Source organism: Alosa pseudoharengus, unplaced genomic scaffold, assembly GCF_046254945.1.
Source record: "Alosa pseudoharengus isolate Yale_2024_CS ecotype anadromous, Long Island Sound unplaced genomic scaffold, YU_APseudo_1.1 YU_APseudo_1.1_scf_1, whole genome shotgun sequence".
In the NCBI taxonomy this organism is placed as follows: domain Eukaryota; kingdom Metazoa; phylum Chordata; class Actinopteri; order Clupeiformes; family Clupeidae; genus Alosa; species Alosa pseudoharengus.
Window position 1 is genome coordinate 19,321,753 of NW_027468564.1, and position 19,302 is coordinate 19,341,054.

General features: G+C 41.3%; 6 protein-coding genes across 6 annotated transcripts; 3 read left to right on the top strand and 3 right to left on the bottom strand.

Annotated features, from left to right (window-relative positions):
- The first annotated feature begins 7,957 nt into the window (after positions 1-7,957).
- On the top strand, positions 7,958-8,287 carry LOC143125699 (histone H4). The gene has a single exon (XM_076287427.1). It carries the CDS (start codon positions 7,958-7,960, stop codon positions 8,267-8,269), a length of 312 nt encoding a protein of 103 aa, XP_076143542.1. The 3' UTR covers positions 8,270-8,287.
- A 587-nt stretch (positions 8,288-8,874) lies between these two features.
- On the bottom strand, positions 8,875-9,307 carry LOC143125772 (histone H3). Its single transcript, XM_076287546.1, has one exon. It carries the CDS (start codon positions 9,305-9,307, stop codon positions 8,897-8,899), a length of 411 nt encoding a protein of 136 aa, XP_076143661.1. The 3' UTR covers positions 8,875-8,896.
- Positions 9,308-10,009: 702 nt separating this feature from the next.
- On the bottom strand, positions 10,010-10,527 carry LOC143122540 (histone H2A). The gene has a single exon (XM_076283332.1). It carries the CDS (start codon positions 10,525-10,527, stop codon positions 10,150-10,152), a length of 378 nt encoding a protein of 125 aa, XP_076139447.1. The 3' UTR covers positions 10,010-10,149.
- A 927-nt stretch (positions 10,528-11,454) lies between these two features.
- LOC143125853 (histone H1-like) lies at positions 11,455-12,131 on the bottom strand. The gene has a single exon (XM_076287667.1). The coding sequence runs from the start codon at positions 12,106-12,108 to the stop codon at positions 11,491-11,493; it is 618 nt and encodes a 205-aa protein (XP_076143782.1). The 5' UTR covers positions 12,109-12,131; the 3' UTR covers positions 11,455-11,490.
- A 1,201-nt stretch (positions 12,132-13,332) lies between these two features.
- On the top strand, positions 13,333-14,083 carry LOC143125920 (histone H4). The gene has a single exon (XM_076287795.1). It carries the CDS (start codon positions 13,333-13,335, stop codon positions 13,642-13,644), a length of 312 nt encoding a protein of 103 aa, XP_076143910.1. The 3' UTR covers positions 13,645-14,083.
- Positions 14,084-14,257: 174 nt separating this feature from the next.
- On the top strand, positions 14,258-15,144 carry LOC143125989 (histone H2B 1/2-like). The gene has a single exon (XM_076287924.1). It carries the CDS (start codon positions 14,434-14,436, stop codon positions 14,806-14,808), a length of 375 nt encoding a protein of 124 aa, XP_076144039.1. The 5' UTR covers positions 14,258-14,433; the 3' UTR covers positions 14,809-15,144.
- The last annotated feature ends 4,158 nt before the right edge of the window (positions 15,145-19,302 follow it).

Consider the following 19,302-nt stretch of genomic DNA (forward strand, 5'->3'; position numbering starts at 1 on the left):
ACAGATTCTTTGTGAAAAAAGATATGTGCTGTTCTTTCGTAGATGCTAAGTATATTAGCTCATAGCATGCTACATCATGCTAGCATTAGCCAGTTGATAGCAGCTATGTAAAGTAAAAGGGCTCTGCTATATTGAAGTGACGTTAGCCATAGTCACCATCATTTACAGTCCTACTTGTTTCAAATGGTATAACGTAACCAGTGATTGCCGCCATCATCGTTGCAACTTCATTTGAATACACTTAAGTCACTGGAGAAGGCGATGTTAAGTTTCATTAACGTTAACTCTTGCTTAGTTTTGCGAATGGCAATAAACGCCACCTAGCCTGCTAGGTCGACAACCTCGGTATGCCCATTTATGAATCAGCCCGACAAATAACGTTACTTGTGTTTTAGTGAACACATTATTGGACCATAGCTTAACGTGAGGAGGGATTCAAAGTTACAAATGCTTAGTATGCTCAGAACAGCGGTATCTGAAAATGCGTTAAGGTATCGTTGTTACCTGCGATTGCACTGCTGGAGAAGCATTTTACATTGGTATGATTTGATCAGGTCTTGCCAGTGATGTGTAATCCTCCCGTAGACGTACATCATTTCAAAATAATACGTCTAAATTGAAAACTGTGACAACTCATTGATAGGCTCTCTTAATATGTCTGTAATCGTATGCCTCTACCACAGGCTTGCTAGTCAGAGAGGGTGCTCCATTATAAATCAAAAATGTAATATTGCAGCCTTCATGTCAGCTGTAAAAATATGAGAACATGGACCTACTACATCAGGATACTCCATAAACATTTTACACATAATCAGGAAGCTACTTTGCTGTTCAGTGTGTGATGTGTTTAAAGTGGTACTACGTTTAAAGAAACATTTTTATTCTTTGTTTCAAGTGCATAAGAAAATACCACATTATGATGATGGTTATGGTTACCCTTAACAAATACAAAACAATATAATACTTAAAACAGGGATCAATCAATAGCCTAATGAAATAAACAATGAAAATGAGGGGGGAAAGCAATAATAAATAATAATGCCCATTCAATCAATAATATAATAACAATAACATGGTAAGACTACATTAAGGAGAATATCAATAATAAACAATGTCAAATTAATCAACAGCCTATAATGAAAATAAAACAGTACTACTGCATACAAACCATAATGTATAAGTGCTTAAAAGACCAAAAACTATCACAAGAACGAAGAGCACTGGGCAACTCATTCCACCAACATGGAACCACTGAGGAAAAGAGTCTTGAATTTGACCTAGCGTTTAAGACTGGTCGACACAACAGACGCTCATCAGAAGACCGCAGTGGGCGGTTGGGGATGTATATCTTGATCGATCATTGAATTAAAATAACAAGGAGCAGATCCAGTCAGTGTCCTATAGGCCAAAGTGAGAGATTTAAATTTAATTCTGGCTACTGTAGGGAGCCAATGGAGAGTAACTAGGAGAGGAGTTACGATGTGTCCTCTTTGGCTGATTGAAGACCAGTCATGTTGCAACATTCTGAATGATATATCACACAAAAGAAATAAAAAAAAAAACATTCAATATTGATTTAGTATCAACCAATAATTATTCTGATATTAATATTCTTGTAACGTCTACATCTTTGTGTAGGCTACAGTTAAATACTAAGCAATGGCCTCTGACGTAAATACCAAGGCAGTTAAATGACTGTGGTATGGTATAGTCTACGTGATACACAGGACTACACATTAAACCCATTTAAAAAGCATCATCATCTCAGTATACCCATTTAAAATAGGCAAGGATACGTATTCAATAACATTAGGGGTTGCTCACAGTATACCCACCACTGCAACTAACTAACTAGACTACACCACTGGTTAAATGGCGCATTGCAATTTAAAATTTGTGTGAGCTCAGGGGCATACAGAAAGTTGAAGTTTGGGTGACATCAATAAAGAAAATAGAAACAAAGGGATGTGTACAGCCTCAAGTATGAATGATGTCACATTAACAGAAGGTTCAGAGCAGCGGCAGACCTTTCTTGGTGCCGTGCAAGTTATTGAAAGTCATGTGTTTTCAGAACGTAGTGGTGCTGTGCCATGTCCCATGTATAAGGGGCTTCAGGTTGATCCAATGACGGTGGGTGATGTCAGGGAGATGGATGTCAGGGGACTTGGAGAAAGGAGGAGGACATGCCACCTCAGACCACCCCAGCCAAACCACTTCACGTAGGCATTCCCTTGCTTGCAGACTAATGTAGACCATGGAGACCACCTTGCCGCCACCTCCAGTACATTCAGCCATCTTACCTGCAAAAAGGAAAGTTACAATAAAGTTAGTCAGACAATTTTACAACATTACAAAGCATCTAATCAGGCACTCAACACCACTAGTAATACCAATGAATTAAATATATGTGTGCAATAAACTTCACAGCCTACCTAATGTTAACTACACATTTAAATTAGGGATGCACGATATATCGGCGGCCGATATATTATTAGCCGATAAGTGAAAAAATGAAAATATTATTATCGGTCCGATAACAGAATTCTGGCCGATAATTTGCGCCGATATTTTTTAAAGTCCTAATTTAAGCCTAGGCTACCTAAGGTCTGTCTGGCTACACTGAGCTACTTGAGCTTGGTTGGCTATACTTTTTCCTCAATATAATGTCAGCGGTGTGAATGTATTTCACCACTCTAACAAAATCTGTGGATATGCGTTCATTTGGGAATCTGCATCTCAAAATCCTCTCGTGAATGATCCGCCATTTAACCTTAACAGAGCGGAGCTCAGCCCTATCTAGAGCCGTCTTGTGCTGGTGTGTTTGCACTTTACCGCGCTGGTCGGGGAAACAAATAAACAAACTCGTTAGTGGGACGAGTACATAAGTAGGCCTAGTTCTAAGTTCTGTTTTAGTATTATATTTGCATTACTTTAGCTTGGGTTTTGTATTATTACCTAGAAATATGCTAACCATTCGTGCTTCAGTTCCAGACAGGTCATCATAAAAAGTTATTAAAACCTTCGGGGCTAACTCCCTTCATTTCTGCTGCAGCAGGTTGTGCGCAACAGAGTAGACGGACATAAGATACAGTCTGAGGAGTTGCAGCTTTATTCAGTTACCCGCAGTTGAAGTTGTGAAGTTTCCCTCACAAACACTGATTTGGTCGCTATACTGTAGCTTATTCCAAACTGAGCCGTTTATGAGCGTTTAGTCCTAAATGAAAACGATTCAAACTCTCTAGCCACTCACTCGCAATTCACTGACGTCAGGTTCACTTAAAGGAGCCACACATACTGTAGGGCTAGGCTACTGTTATGTTGTTGACTGCCTTACTATTGAGGACTATTATGAGTTCTGTCCATCATTTGGTGGTAGGTAAAATTACTGCAATAAAATTATGCTTATTAAATGCTTTCCCCAAATCACTTTTCACAATTTTTTTTCAAGAGTAATATTATCGGTTATCGTATCGGTATCGGCCACAACAAACCAATAAATATCGGTTATCGTTATCGGCCCTAAAATTCCATATCGGTGCATCTCTAATTTAAATATGCGGTGGAAATGTCATTAACTTGCGTCAGCTTGAAAAATAACGTTATCAGTATGACTGATCATGGACGTTAGATGACTAACTAAGGTCTTTCTCAAATGTTCACCGATATCCCTGGGAAGTGACTGGTTCTTGGCGTAGTGTTTAATGCAGGCGTTTCATTTATCAATCATTCACTTATGCGGTCTACAACTACCGACCTACCGACCTACCGATCTATTTTTTACAGTCTATGCTACCGACCTACCATCACAGAAGTAGCTCTAACAGAGGTGTCTGTCGTTAACGTTAGAAAAAATGCAACGCTGGCAAACTGGCTAGTAGTTACATTAACATGACAGGTTGATGAGGTCCATGCTTCACATTACGTTAACGTTAACTTGCGTTGCTTTATCACATCATACCGTTGCTTTATCACATCATATACTGTACTGACTGTCTAGTGTTATTAATCCCCATGTACAGTCAATGGTTACTCCATGTTGAGATGGCATACATTAAGATTGAGATATTTGAAAACAGCAACAACTAATAAAACCAAGTATATCATGCATCGACTGTTACGGGAGCTGTGTGCTAATCTTCACTTCAACGACTAACTTAGCCTTGTAGCTGCTAACGTTAGCATGTAATTCGTTGTCCGTATTTCTGTTGTTAGCTCATTAGTATTCACCATACTAAATTGTCACAGTCTATAATCAACATAATAAGCTCTCTTAGACGTATTTAAGAACAACAATAGACAAAAAAAACGTTTCAGTTGATACGCAACACTTACCAGACAAGAACAAACCGATTGTTGTTTGTACTGTTTAGCTAACTCACAGCCGCAAAATTCATCCAGCCAGCTAGCCTTCAGCGCCGAGTCGACCTGCGTTGTGGAAAGGAGAAGGGGGCGGGTTTCACTTGACAAGGGGCGTGTTTAACTCGCTGAGTGGCAACTGAGTGGGCGTGCCTGACCGCGACTCCTCTTCACTGCGCATGCTTCAACTTCTGCTGCGCAGCCGCACTTCAAATTGGTTGCAAATTTTCCAAGATGGCGTCGCCTCGGCGGCTTCAATTCCATAGAACACTGCTGAATGCAACCACACTGTCCAGTTCTATATATACAGTCTATGGGTATGTCTAGCTGAAAGCATGCCAAGCACGGGATCAATGGCAAGTCACCCAAAGCATTGTTTCACATACCGGATGTGTGTGCTAAATTCTTAAATTCTATTCTAAATTCTAAATTCTAAATTCCAAGACTTTTCTCCTATGGGAACCATCTTAGAAGAAAGGTTAAAAGTCTGAACAAGTATAATAATAATCCTTACAAAAATAGGGCCATCAGGCCTTCGGGTGCTCGGGCCCTAAAAATACATCATGCCATGGTTGTCATTGTTGACCCATTTGATTATGAGTGTTTATTCTGATCAGGCTAGCCTACTGCCTACTATGCCTAGATAGTTATTGACTTTATCTTTACGTTTTTGTCTTTTGTATTTCCTGGAAGATGCACTTAGAATTTTTGAAATGTAGCTTTTAACTTTATCCAAGATAACATAATTGTTTTGCAACAGAAACTCCACAATGCATGACTAGCCTATTGGTCTCTGTAAAGGACATTACAAGCAGAGACTTTCTAATGAGGAGACACAGCACTAAAAAATCCTCCATAGAAATGCACAAGGTTAGTTTGTAACGCCAATATGGCCGTTGTCTACACATATCCCACTCATAGACAGTAAAAGAAATGGACGAACAGACTCCGTCGTTTTCAATGGGAGGGCACTGAGTCAAATAGAACGATTTTTCAGTTGGTCCCCCCAGTACTGCGCAGACTCACACTTAACTTTGTGACGTTAGCCATCGAACTGAATCTTGTAACTCATATGATAGATACACAGAAATTCTTCTCACACTTCCTTCGCCTTCAAAGTCATCAAAGTTAAACATTTATTTATGTATTATTATTAATATCATCCTCACCAAGTCGTGTTAATGTTGAAGCTACCATACATGATCATCTTCAAAAACAGTCATGCTAAAACAAAACAAAAAAGTTTTAGCCTTGAAGCTAATCTTCTTTCCACTTTTCCGACCTACGGTCAATCCATCGAAAACCTCTGATATGATTAGTGCCGTTTTTTAAAAAATTAGGTTTACTTTTTTATTATAAGGTTGCCTCTGTGTAATGCTTTACCTTAACATACGGTCGTGTATGCTAGGTTTTGCTTATAAGATTACGTCAAAGCTAGCTTCCCTCCAACCGAACAAGCTAACCATTCTTCTTACGGGTAACCAACGTTACGGACGAGGTAATGGAGTCTGTTTTGCCTTTGTAGTGTTTATGTAGATTACACAGAAGCTACAATATCGGCACAGGATATATGTTATATGAAGTTATGGTATTTCAAAAAAATCCTGGAAAGAATAGACTTCTATGGGAGTTAGCAGAGAGGTGGTCCCTCCAGCCTACATCGATTCTTCTACTTCCGGGAATTCGCCTGCCCCCTTGATCCCACTCCTTCAATACATTGAGCCAATCATATGGTGTGTTGTGAAGACATCGTGCCAATCATGTGAGCTGGAGCAAGGTCGGTGTCGTGAAGCCTTGCGCATGCGCATTTCTGCCGAATAGGATGCCCGATGAGTAGCCTAGCCAGAGACTTTCTAATGAGGAGACGCAGCACTCAAAAAATCCTCCATAGAAATGCATGGGGTTAGTTTGTATCCCACCCCTTCCTCGCCAAAACGTCGACATGTGTATACATTGAGCCAATCGTGTGGTGTGATGTGACTACATTGAGCCAATTATGTGCTGTGTTGTGCAGACATCGTGATTCGTGCCAATCATGTTTTGTGAACTCGCCGCTGGAGCACGGTTGGTGTCGTGAAGCCTTGCGCACGCGCATTTCTGCCGAATAGGAGGGACTTGCCTAAAAGGACTTTGGCCTAGCCTAGGCCTACTTGGTTTCAGCATTACACTTGACTAGTGCAGTGCCCGTTCAAACATGCTATTCCTGTAGCCCAATTACATGCCTGCAGGTAGGCCTGCTTTGAAAATAGAATAGGGAAAAACATAATTCCAGGTAAGCATTCAATAATGAATAGGCCTACAGATAATATAATAATATAATAAATGTGAAGTGAGCAGAATTTAAGCATGGCTACATGTGACATTTTTTACAAATCAAAATTACATAATCCTAACAGCTGTTTTGAGTCAATGCTATATGCTTAGCCTATCGAATAACTTGATGATAGAGAAAACAAACCATTTTGTGGAATGATTCATCATATGAAATTTGCAACAGTGTGACACAAAAACAGTCTCTGGTGGCCTATAAGTGACATCACACTCTGTCTGCCACGTTGCTTGTCGCTGGTTATGCTTTGCATGTGTGGCATTCTGAAACGTTCTTTAATTCGGGACCATTATCGCTCGTTTCAATTTAAGACCTTGCAGTTGGAAATGTTGTTTGCTTATTCAAAGTTTAAAGACAGTCCAAAGTAGCCTGGGCTATTCGAAGTGTCCGTTTATTGCACATCATTTTTTACGTCATTTTGAAGAGCCACTGCATACCTGTGTGTCTTGGCGTGTTGTTGCAAAATCTGCGGAGTTCACTTTATTGTTGAGGTCAGACATGTTACATTTTTACCCGTGTAACCTACACTGATTCAGCTCTGCCAAAGCCCTGCTTCTATCCTCACTGGTAGCTTACAGTAGCCTACAGTGGTGTTTGGGAGGGGGAGTGGCTAGCGGCGAAAGCCAATGTGCTTCTTTTACCGATATATTTAACGATATCTTTTGCATTTCTTATTCAAACAACGTCAAATTTGGCACTGCACTTACTCATGCCCATAGCAAGACACCTGCCAAGTTGCGAGATATGCGTGCCACAGACACACAGACGCTTCTTGCTTTATAGATAGATGAACACTTTTCATTACACTTGATGAACACCATTCATCACTTTTCTACTCTGCGCTACTTTTAGCAGCCTACTGCGCATGCTCTACATACAGCTAAACTCGTAATAACCTTTTTGCGGTCTGTAATAACCAAATTACTTGTTCATACCATTACAGGTAGCCTACCACATAGACTACTACACCACTAATCTGAGCTAAGTGCTACATTGTTTTGTTTCCTCAGCGCAACAACTGTAACTGCCTATTTTTAGAATGCATCAAATGTATCCGCTGTAAAAGGTAGCCTACCATTTTAGACATTCTCTGGGCAGGGCTTACTTTTTTGTGTTCTCGGATTGGTCCGTCGGAGTGTCACACTAACAGGGAGGGCTATGTAAATCACACAAACAGTCTTCGTCAAGGTCCTCTTCTGAACTATACTTTTCACCTCTGCACACACCTTCGTATCATAGTCGAATCAGCTTTGAAGATAGTAAGAAACCAGTATGTCAGGACGTGGAAAAGGCGGTAAAGGACTCGGAAAAGGAGGCGCTAAGCGTCATCGCAAGGTTCTCCGTGATAACATCCAGGGAATCACCAAACCTGCTATCCGCCGCCTGGCTCGCCGTGGTGGTGTGAAGCGTATCTCTGGTCTCATCTACGAGGAGACTCGTGGTGTGCTGAAGGTTTTCCTGGAGAACGTGATCCGTGATGCCGTCACCTACACCGAGCACGCCAAGAGAAAGACTGTAACCGCCATGGATGTGGTCTACGCTCTGAAACGCCAGGGCCGCACTCTGTACGGCTTTGGTGGTTAAAGTTATCTCCCCATCGACTTGAACCTAAAGGCTCTTTTAAGAGCCACCCAACTCCTTAAAAAAGTCTATTCCAGAATGTTTTTTACACTGAGCTTTTCACGTATTATATAAGTATGCCCTAAATCTTAAATCAAAATGAATTGAAATGTAGTCATCCACCATCTTCTCACAATACAAGAAAACGATGACTACAAGAATTCCAAGGTCTGGTCGACAGATTTTAAATGCGGGGAAAAAACTGCTATAGGGAGGGTGGTCTATCTAGACGGTTTCGGTGGATTCATCTCTAAATATCTTTTTTTGAAACATTTTCTTAAGGGCCGTATGGCCACCCACAATTTCTGCTTTGGCGTTTGCTATGCATATTCATTAGTTGTTTCAAATAATTCAGCAGTTACTCAAAAGCTCATCGTATTCGGTTATGCCTTTTATGCTTTATACTGAAACATAAAATACTGTGTTGGGCGGTCAGCACGTGTCCCTTATATTACACCGAGTATTGAAAAACGGCGAAAACAGGGATATTACATCGTTTTAGATTAAGAAAATATGAAACAAATGCCTTTTCAGAAATATTGTGTGGCTCTTAAAAGAGCCTTTGTTGCGTAAAAAGGGACTTTGATTAATCTAAGCACGCTCCCCGCGGATTCGACGAGCCAGCTGGATGTCCTTGGGCATGATGGTGACCCTCTTGGCGTGGATGGCGCACAGGTTGGTGTCCTCGAACAGACCGACCAGGTAAGCCTCGCTGGCCTCCTGAAGAGCCATGACAGCAGAGCTCTGGAAGCGCAGGTCGGTCTTGAAGTCCTGAGCGATTTCTCTGACAAGACGCTGGAAGGGCAGCTTGCGGATCAGCAGCTCGGTGGACTTCTGGTAACGGCGGATCTCTCTCAGAGCCACGGTACCGGGCCTGTAACGATGAGGCTTCTTCACGCCACCGGTGGCCGGGGCGCTCTTACGGGCAGCCTTGGTAGCAAGCTGCTTCCTCGGGGCTTTGCCACCGGTGGACTTACGAGCGGTCTGCTTGGTTCTTGCCATTTCTATCACTCTCCTTAAAAAGTCTCTAGAAGTATGGCTTTAACGAACTGTTGTGTGAACTTATACCCTCCAGAAGTTGGTTGGCCTCTAGTGATTGGGTAACCATCATGAGCATGCTCAATAGCCATTGGACAACCTGCTTCATTTCCGTGTGGCGCCTTAATTTTAAATGAGTTAGACCAGCCTTCTCAGAAAGAGCGGGACATTTCTCCTGGTTTTAACGTCTGTCATGTACTTTTTTTTATCATTAGCTTCAGTGGATGTTATTGTGTATTTATTTATTATTTAATGTACACACGGTATATTTATTGTTCAATACTAAGTGGTCACATTTTATACATAATAGGAGATTAACATACACGATCTTATTTGTACTCTTGGGTTTGATGTCAGTGTTTTAAATCCCCTCCAGAAAATGCATCTATAAACATAGTATGGCGTGTTGGCCTTATTGTTTTACACATCTAATAGTTTTATTTCGAAAAGGTATTGTTTGTACTACTGTCTGGTCTTGCTGCCTTTCAGTATTTGTGCGACCGTTATGCATAAAATCACTAATCTCACGTCCATGACTCATGCATGTTGCCACCGAGGTAAGACAAGGAACGCTTACCGGCTACGATGGCTGGTCAGAATGTGCAACACTAGCATGCGATATGACGCACATGAAACCTGTCCTTTATGTGTTCATGACGGGCCTATTTTTAACTTAACTTTCTAGCAAAATAAACACTATGTATATAAGGTTATAGGGTTTACACACAGGAATATAACAGCTTTCAAAAGATATATATGGGTGGCTCTTAAAAGAGCCTTTTGATTTTTTTTAAAGACAAAGTGTTTTACTTTGACTTCTCGGTCTTCTTGGGCAGCAGTACAGCCTGGATGTTAGGCAGCACACCACCCTGAGCGATGGTCACACCACCGAGCAGTTTGTTCAACTCCTCGTCGTTGCGGACAGCTAGCTGCAGATGGCGGGGAATGATACGGGTCTTCTTGTTGTCACGGGCAGCGTTGCCGGCCAACTCCAAGATCTCAGCGGTCAGATACTCGAGCACAGCGGCCAAGTAGACCGGTGCACCAGCGCCAACGCGCTGAGCATAGTTGCCTTTGCGCAGCAATCTGTGTACACGGCCGACGGGGAACTGAAGTCCAGCCCTGGATGAACGAGTCTTGGCCTTCGCCCTTGCCTTGCCTCCGGTTTTGCCTCTTCCACTCATTGCTGTTATGTCGATGTGATAATCTACAATACCCTAGCTCTACGCTACCAACTATATATATAGTAAATAGTCGAACGCTTCATTGGCTGAAAGGTAAATACTGAGAGCCAATCGTAGCACAGAGATGGATAACAAGCCCTGCCCACATCTCCGTAATCGGTTCTGGCGCGATGTCATGTCTTTGTGAACGGCAGAGACTTTGTTCCAAGATATGATCATAAAATCCCTCCGTTTAGCTGCTAAATATATATCGAAAAACATGTCAGTGTAAAGTGCACTAAAAGGCATACAACCAAAAGAAGCAATGGTAGATTTGTTTGGATGTAACGTTAACGTTATGACATGCCTAGTCCACCATCGTCCTTAATTTAACTTGGCTAAATATTAAGGAATAATACGAACCGAGCTGATATGAAATTAATTCATAAGTTCAATTTCACTAGCTAGTCAAAATTAGTTGTCCATAATTTGATGTCTGTAACTGACCAGTAGAAAAACACCAGCAAACCGACAGATACCTCCAGTTCTGACACAGTAAGTGGTCAACAGCTTGGCCTCTACGCACTACTTAATAAATAAATGTATAAATGTAACGTTAGCCTTCTTGATAGCAGGTTAACTTTACTATTTCGTTTGACTGGGTGTTATTACAATAGTAAACTGGGTCTGATGACATGTAACACTATTAATAACACAGTGATTTTTAATTGTGACACAAAAGTCTGAACATTTTACTGAAAATTGATACTTTATATTATTAACTTGGAAAAGTTGATGTGATTGAGCGTCGTAAAACACTAGAATGTCACCGAAGTGGTAGCATCTAAGAGTGAACTGTTTAATCACTGTAGTAATGATGTTGGATTGACTACGTAAATTAGGTTGGAATAATGTTTTCATTGATTTGAGTGGGTGGCTCTTAAAAGAGCCTTTGTGGGCCCCCGCGGTGGTTATTTTGCCTGCTTACTTCTTCTTGGGAGCTGCCTTCTTGGGCTTTGCGGCCTTGGGCTTGGCTGCCTTGGGCTTGGCTGCCTTTGCCTTCTTGGGGCTCTTGGCTGCCTTCTTGGGGGCGGCGGGCTTCTTGGCCTTCTTGGGGCTTTTGGTAGCTTTCTTGGCCGCTGCAGGCTTCTTGACTGCCTTCTTCGGAGACTTCTTGGCGGCTGCTGGTTTCTTGGCCACTGCCTTCTTGGGCTTCTTTGCTGCGGCGGGCTTCTTGGCAGCGGGTTTCTTCGCCTTGGGAGCAGCCTTCTTGACGGCCTTCTTCTTCGGCTCTGCCTTCGTCTTGTTCAGCTTGAAGGAGCCAGACGCGCCGGTGCCCTTGGTCTGAACCAAAGTTCCCTTGGTAACGAGACTCTTGACGGCGATCTTGACGCGAGCGTTGTTTTTCTCAACGTCGTATCCACCAGCTGCCAAAGCCTTCTTTAATGCAGCCAAGGACACTCCTTTCTTCTCCTTCGATGCAGACACAGCTTTGACGACAAGTTCACCGACACTTGGCCCGGCTTTCTTGGGACGGGGTGCTGCCTTCTTCTTGGGTGCTTTAGCCGGAGCTGCAGCTGGAGCGGGAGCAACTTCTGCCATTGTCTTCTCGATGTATTCGAACACGTCAGTTCAACAGTTGAGAATGTGTGAGTGCCGTGCTTGTGAAGCGGGGAGACATTAAACTCACAATGAGAACCGTTTAGACTCAGTGGCATAAGCTCTGCGCTCACTGCACCCCGGCGAGCACCTAGTTGTGTTTTCTTCTCGCACATTTACATAGATAATTAGTCATAAAGTACTGCCAAACTCAGAAATAAATCTCAGAGTGACACAGAAGAGTTTGTTTTCTTCTCGACGATCTAATGAAATCCGAGTTTTGTCCTTTTCCTTAGTCGTGCTAAACAGGAAAGCCAGTGCTGCAACGAGGAAATCGACTCGATATTGTGGGCTAAGGGGTGTTATAATGTGTAGAAAGTGTAGAAAATCAAGAGCAACAATATCCACATAACTCTGGAAGTAATAGCATGGGTCTCGTTAACTTGACTAATACATTTACGGCCTCTAAATGCTCTCCGGATCTGGTCAATTTGTGGCTGTTTTGTGCTCAGTGAAACACACGAACCAACTGCAACGCTGAACGACTAAGTTATTGCTAACTTAACGTTAACTTACAGTTCATGTGTGCAACTGTGAGAAGTATGATTTAATATAATGTTATGTAATGTTTAACGTCCATTTGATGTAAATTCCCAACGAAATATCATACATTATTTTTAGTAAAATATGATCATGCAGATAAATTACACATCCACTGTCACAGGGGGGAGACCAGACATGGAGTATTTTGAACGTTGGACGGTGACTAGTAATCCATACAGTCGTTAGTATTATTATTATTAATATCATGTTTACTACTTTTACCATTATTATTATTATTACTGTAATTATTAGTGTATTAAGGTGCATGGCCATTGGTTTCTTTACAATACGTTAAGTATTAGAATTTATAATTTACACAAGCTAATAAGATTAAACTTCTCAAACCATATGTAGCATATACACTACAATGGATTCTGACTACTGACTTTTAAATTACGTTGTAAGATGCAGAAGATGGCGTTTATCAAAACCCTTTATAGACAAAACATGCAAAGCAAACACAATATGAAAATGCCTCTCTTAGTGGTTGAGCGATTTGGTGACGTCAATCCAAAGGCGGCATTATATAACGCAGTCTTCTCGTAGGTCGTTTTGACTGGTATAATATTCACTCGCCCTCTTTGAAACTTATTTGGTTCATTTGTGGAGTTCTGAACTGCAAAGATGTCTGGACGTGGAAAAGGAGGCAAAGGTCTTGGAAAGGGAGGCGCTAAGCGTCATCGCAAGGTTCTCCGCGATAACATCCAGGGAATCACCAAGCCCGCTATCCGCCGCCTGGCTCGCCGTGGTGGTGTGAAGCGTATTTCCGGTCTTATCTACGAGGAGACTCGTGGTGTCTTGAAGGTTTTCCTGGAGAATGTGATCCGTGATGCCGTCACCTACACCGAGCACGCTAAGAGAAAGACCGTCACCGCCATGGATGTGGTCTATGCTCTGAAACGCCAGGGCCGCACTCTGTACGGTTTTGGAGGTTAAATTTGCATCCATCAGAATTATACACCAAAGGCTCTTTTAAGAGCCACCCACATTTCCCTGAAAAAGGCTTGATTCCATACGATGTATGTTTTTAAAAGCTCATTTCAGGCACCCAAGGTTGGTTTTTATACTTCTAGCTGTAGAGCAAATTCAGCAAATTGCGGGAGCGGAAAAGGCCAAGGCATTCAATATACTGAACTGTTACCTGTGGGTTTATGGATAACTTCCTTCTATATGTTCTGCAACGGAAGTGTATAATTACTGCATACTAACATCATTTTGCAATGCTATTGACATGCTGTTGTAAACGGCCTACACAATTTGAATGTTATTTTTATTGCTGTAAGTAACTGGATATACCTTCTAAATTTAAGGAAAATAATACAATCGCCACTGCTCTGATCAATTACAGTTTAAACATGTTCTTCAGATATATTGAATGCAATTAAACAAAAAAAAGTACTGAACGTGGATAGTTGTTAGTCACTTTTGATAAAAGCATCAGGTAAATATGTAAGTATAAGGACGTTAAAATAGACTTCAACTTGTACGTATTTTAAAACAATGATTTAAAGGAAAATGGGAGCACCCGTTGATTTGAGACGTCCTTTGGAATAGTCGGTGATTGGTTGGAAGTTTGAGGCCCTATTGGCTAAACAACAGTCACAGCTATTGGTTCTTTTCAGCAGAAGAGGCATGACTCAGTTGTTAATTTGCATAAGACTTTCTATATAGCTTTGAGGTATCGAGGAGGAGCGTTACAGTTGTTTAGTATACAATAAACTAAATATGCCTGAGCCAGCGAAGTCTGCACCCAAGAAGGGATCCAAGAAAGCTGTTACCAAGACGGCGGGAAAGGGAGGAAAGAAGCGCAGAAAGACCAGGAAGGAGAGCTATGCCATCTACGTGTACAAGGTCCTGAAGCAGGTTCACCCCGACACCGGTATCTCCTCCAAGGCGATGGGCATCATGAACTCGTTCGTGAACGACATCTTCGAGCGCATCGCTGGAGAGGCTTCCCGCTTGGCTCACTACAACAAGAGGTCCACCATCACCTCCAGGGAGATCCAGACCGCAGTGCGTCTGCTTCTGCCCGGTGAGCTGGCTAAGCACGCCGTGTCCGAGGGAACCAAGGCCGTCACCAAGTACACCAGCTCCAAGTAAAGCCCAGTGTTTTGTTGTTCCAAAGGCTCTTTTAAGAGCCACCCAAACCTTCACTTAAAAGCTATTCCCGCCAGCCATGGCTACTTTATCAATCGTAGTTGATCCATAAATACGCAGACAAATTGGTAACTGGTAATGTTGAGCGTGTTACTTTGTGGTTATCTAATATAGGCTACGGTTGCATATCGTGCATATTAAACACCAATACTTGAAGTTTGGATCTCTGTATGTTTATAGAACGAAGTAGCCTATGACCTCAAACTGACATCGCCTACCTTGTCCACAGAGAAAGCAAAAGCCAGATGTGTTTTTTATCCATACCATCAGTGAGTAGGCTAGTTGGCACATTGTGTGCTTATTGTGATGGCTTGTGTTTTGATATGAAAACAATTTTTACGAAGGTGTGAAGAGTTAAGCAAGGTGTGTTAGCTTTTGCAAGAGAACTACAATGTTTCACTGATTTGGTGAAAGGTTTTCCTATTTGTGTGTAGAGCAAAAATAGCCATAGTCACAAAAAATGTGCTCAAGCAATCAGAAAAAAACTGTAATCTGGATATGAAATGCTTTTCCTTGAAATTCGTATGTTATGTGCAAAGGGACAGGGTGTATCTCCACATGCATTAACAGTGTCTGTATGAGACTGAGAACATAACATGCAGTGTTGAGTTCACTTTCTACATGAACTTGTTCAAGGTTCAGTTCACAAATTTTAAAATTAACTAGTTCAGTTCATAGTTCATAATTCAAAGATTTGAACTAAGTTCATAGTTCCACAAAATTAACTAGTTCATAGTTATTTTTTTCAAATGTTGGTGCGAGCTATTATTTTCCAAAATTATTGCCACAGCCCATAGGCATAATGCAGTTAATGGGATTTGGGTCGAGGATCTGTCTTGACTGTCTTTTGATTGCTGTATGTGAGTGAAGGGCAGATTTTCTTTTTGAAAGCCGGTGGGCAAAGTTTGCACAGAAATGTACGATTTATCTCATCATCACCGACCTTGTCCTTGTGCTTTGTCGCCATAGTTCGAATTACAGGGGGTACTGGGTGGTACTATACCCCCCAATGAAGACCCAGTACCCCCCAAAGAGACAAAAATATCAGTTTTGGGGGGGTCAGATATTTTTCTGATATTGTGAAAAAATATCAATACAGTTACAATACAAGTCAACTCCTATTTTCACTGTAGGAACATTTTCATGTAAAGCGATTTCAGTCACCCCTATTGTGGACCATACCATTTTTAATCACCGTGGCACTAGAAGCAACTGAGATAGAGAACGACTTCAACTTCTCAAGCAAGTGTCAACATTGAATGACAAAACGCTAGGTAACTTCCTCCAGTAGGCTAAATTTGGTTTGCTGCTGATGTGCATGGGTAAATGTAAGTTGCTAGCTGACGTCTAGCTTGTTGAAAATGTGTTATTTTACAACCTTCATTTATAAACGTGTTTTGTTCTTTCATAGCTCATGTCACGTCTTCATACATTGAATTACTGGCTACTTATTTGCTACTTACCCACTGAGGCTAGTAAAGTGGACCTTGGTTAGTTACCAAGGTTAGTTAGCAAGATAGGCTAATTCTATTTAAATCAAGCTTTACATTGTGGTGAGGTAAGAAGATGAACTCCATAGCCTAGGTGTCCATTCTCATTTTTATCTTGAATAAATTATTGTGCCCTTTTGAAATTAGTTTGGCACAGATCCTGTGTTTTTATATTATACGGTATGTATGCACAAGAGGGTCTGATGTAGCTTAGTCTACATAATATCAGTGAAACCTGTGGAAACATAAAAAGACCCAAGTAGCCTAAGCTAAATAGTAGGCTATGTGCTAGTTTTTGATAAATAGTTTCATCTGAGAACCCTGACTATCTTAGATTTTATTTTATTCTAAGAGACACTATGAGGAAAAGGAAAGGGCACACAGACATCAGGCACTTTTTTGGTGCTAAAAGAGTAAGCAGGATATATTACACTAAGATCTACAAACAATTACATTAAAAATGTAGGTGCAGTTAGGTTTTATACACTGTTCATATGTGTTAATGAAAGGGGTGCTCAGCAGACAGGAGAGGCACAGGATGAAAGCCGTGAGCAGGGCCCCGGGAGACGACAGGATATATAAGAACGATGAGATATTCTGTAGCCTACTGATTATCAGTTTGTTGCATGTTTAGACCTTATGTGTTGCACTTGGCGATCACGGTGTGGATTGATATGGTAGTGGACCATGATGGTCATGGAAGAAGCGAAGGAGCAGTACCCCCCAATTATGGTGGGGTAATTCGCACTCTGTTTGTCGCCTACACCAGCCTTTCTCAAACTTCTTTGTCAAGGCATACTTTGGGGTCCGGGCCCACCTACATGAACCCACCCCCTATTTCATTATGATATCACAATTATTAGTTATGCTATATTGTTACATACACTTCAGAGCAGTCAATGTTAAAGTGCTAAGATTGTTCACAAAGTTTGTGAAATCATGCACATCAGAGGACTGCTTTACTAATGTAAAATATAATTACAATAGAGCATCACAGTCCCGCCCCTCCTCCGAGAGAGCTTAGTTTCCGGAAGTAGCTTTCCCATTCATTTTTCCCATTGACGTTCTGGAAAAATCCGTATTTAAAGAGTTTTAGAGCATGTCTTAGGATATCCAGCTACGGAGTAACTCATAAGCACACAACATATCATTTCGAGTTAAAAAACGAAGAGAAAGTCCAAAAAAAGTCAAAGGTACAAGACTGTGTACATATTTTCATTTCCGAGCGAAGGAACTACTCATCCCATAAACCACTGGGCCTCACTGAAAAATATATAAGCAGCACGAACCAGCGCGAAATTATTCATTTCCAACCGGCGACAGCAGCGAACCCTCTCCCCCAAACAATGATTTTTATATAGTTAATAGCAGTTATTTCAGGAGTAACCGTGTAAATAATAGTGTTTTGGTATTGAATGTTATATTTACCATCGTGTATTTTATATCGTGTGTGTGAAAGCGGTTAACGTTAACGTTAGCAACATTGTACAGTGCTTCGTATCTGACTGCCATCCTGATGCATGGACCGGTGCATGGTCTACTCTTGGACCACCATATTCAGTTTATTAACTTGAAATATTACACAAAATGTTCATTAAATGTACGAAGAAGTATTTCTAGGTTAATGATTGATATGGCTCGTACAGTATGAAGGCTACAGTAGCCTAGCTAATGTTAGCTAGCATTACCAACCTCCCTGCAAAACTCACCACACAACTTCGTAGGTTTGATAGGTCTTGTTCCTCATGCTGGCCCATACATAACCCACAAGCTGACCCTCGACACACAACAGTCAATAATGTGACCCGATTTAAAGTGGTTTTCACCCCTTTGGACACTCTTGATTTCGTCCTTGAAACTGAAATATTCACGGGCCGGGGGCATGGACGGTTTGCTAACCATTTTACTGCAGTGTCTACCAGGTGGTAGCATCCAGCTTTGCTATCAGCTAGCTAGCTAGTTCAAAGGTTTAAGTTCTTAATGGGGATATACAGGGCTTTTTATGCCTCGTCTAAGTTGATGTTTCATATAAACAACAATTCATGTTCATAGAAACTACAAGGTCACTAAAACATAATATATTTCATACCTGTGTTGCAGCATGTAGGCTAATGTTAGCAGCATTATAATGACATTATAATGTCTGAAAGGCTAATGATTAGCTATCGGCTACCTGGAAAGTTAAGTGTTCAAACTAGCATTTACAGTGTTCTATTTGATGGTGTATTGGCCCTGACTAAGTTCGTGTGATATATAAACCACAATCCTTGTTGATACAAGTACCAATGTTCGTCTAGAAAGTTTTTATTCACATTAAGATTTTCGCCATCTTTGTCAATAATTTTCGCTGATTCAAGTTTCAAACTATGACTGAACGGCCTTTCCACCAATCAGAGGCATCACTGTGGGATTGTGGGATTGTTCAGGATTGTGGGTAATGAAGTACTTATCCAAGACATCGCGAATAAAAGACATTTATCTCAAAACGAGGTTAGTGCCCCGTGAACTTTTGGCGTCTATACACAAATCCGGCGAAACACGGAAGTAAAGCAGCGCCGCCATTACTGCGTTGCCTTGCTGCTAAGGAAGTAGCAAAATAATGTGTTGGTCCCGTAGGCGGCTGTAGCAGACGTTAGCTGTAGATGCGAAATCTTCTTCTTTTTCTTAATTTTTATTTAGTACGTATGCTGTTCAGTGATGCCGGGAAAAGCGTGTTGTGTGGTCGGCTGTTTTAACAACAGTAGGAATATACAGACCTAGAATTAAACCGTTTGTGAAATTCACAAACCTTTGTTGCACATTGAGTGCCCATGTTTACAGGCTTACGGATTACACAGAGTTCCTTGTCGAGTGGAGGACCAAGATGTGCGTTAAAAGTGGATGAAATACATACGATTAATAAAATAATCCTGAATACCTGTAAGAACATGTATTTTACTGCTACAAG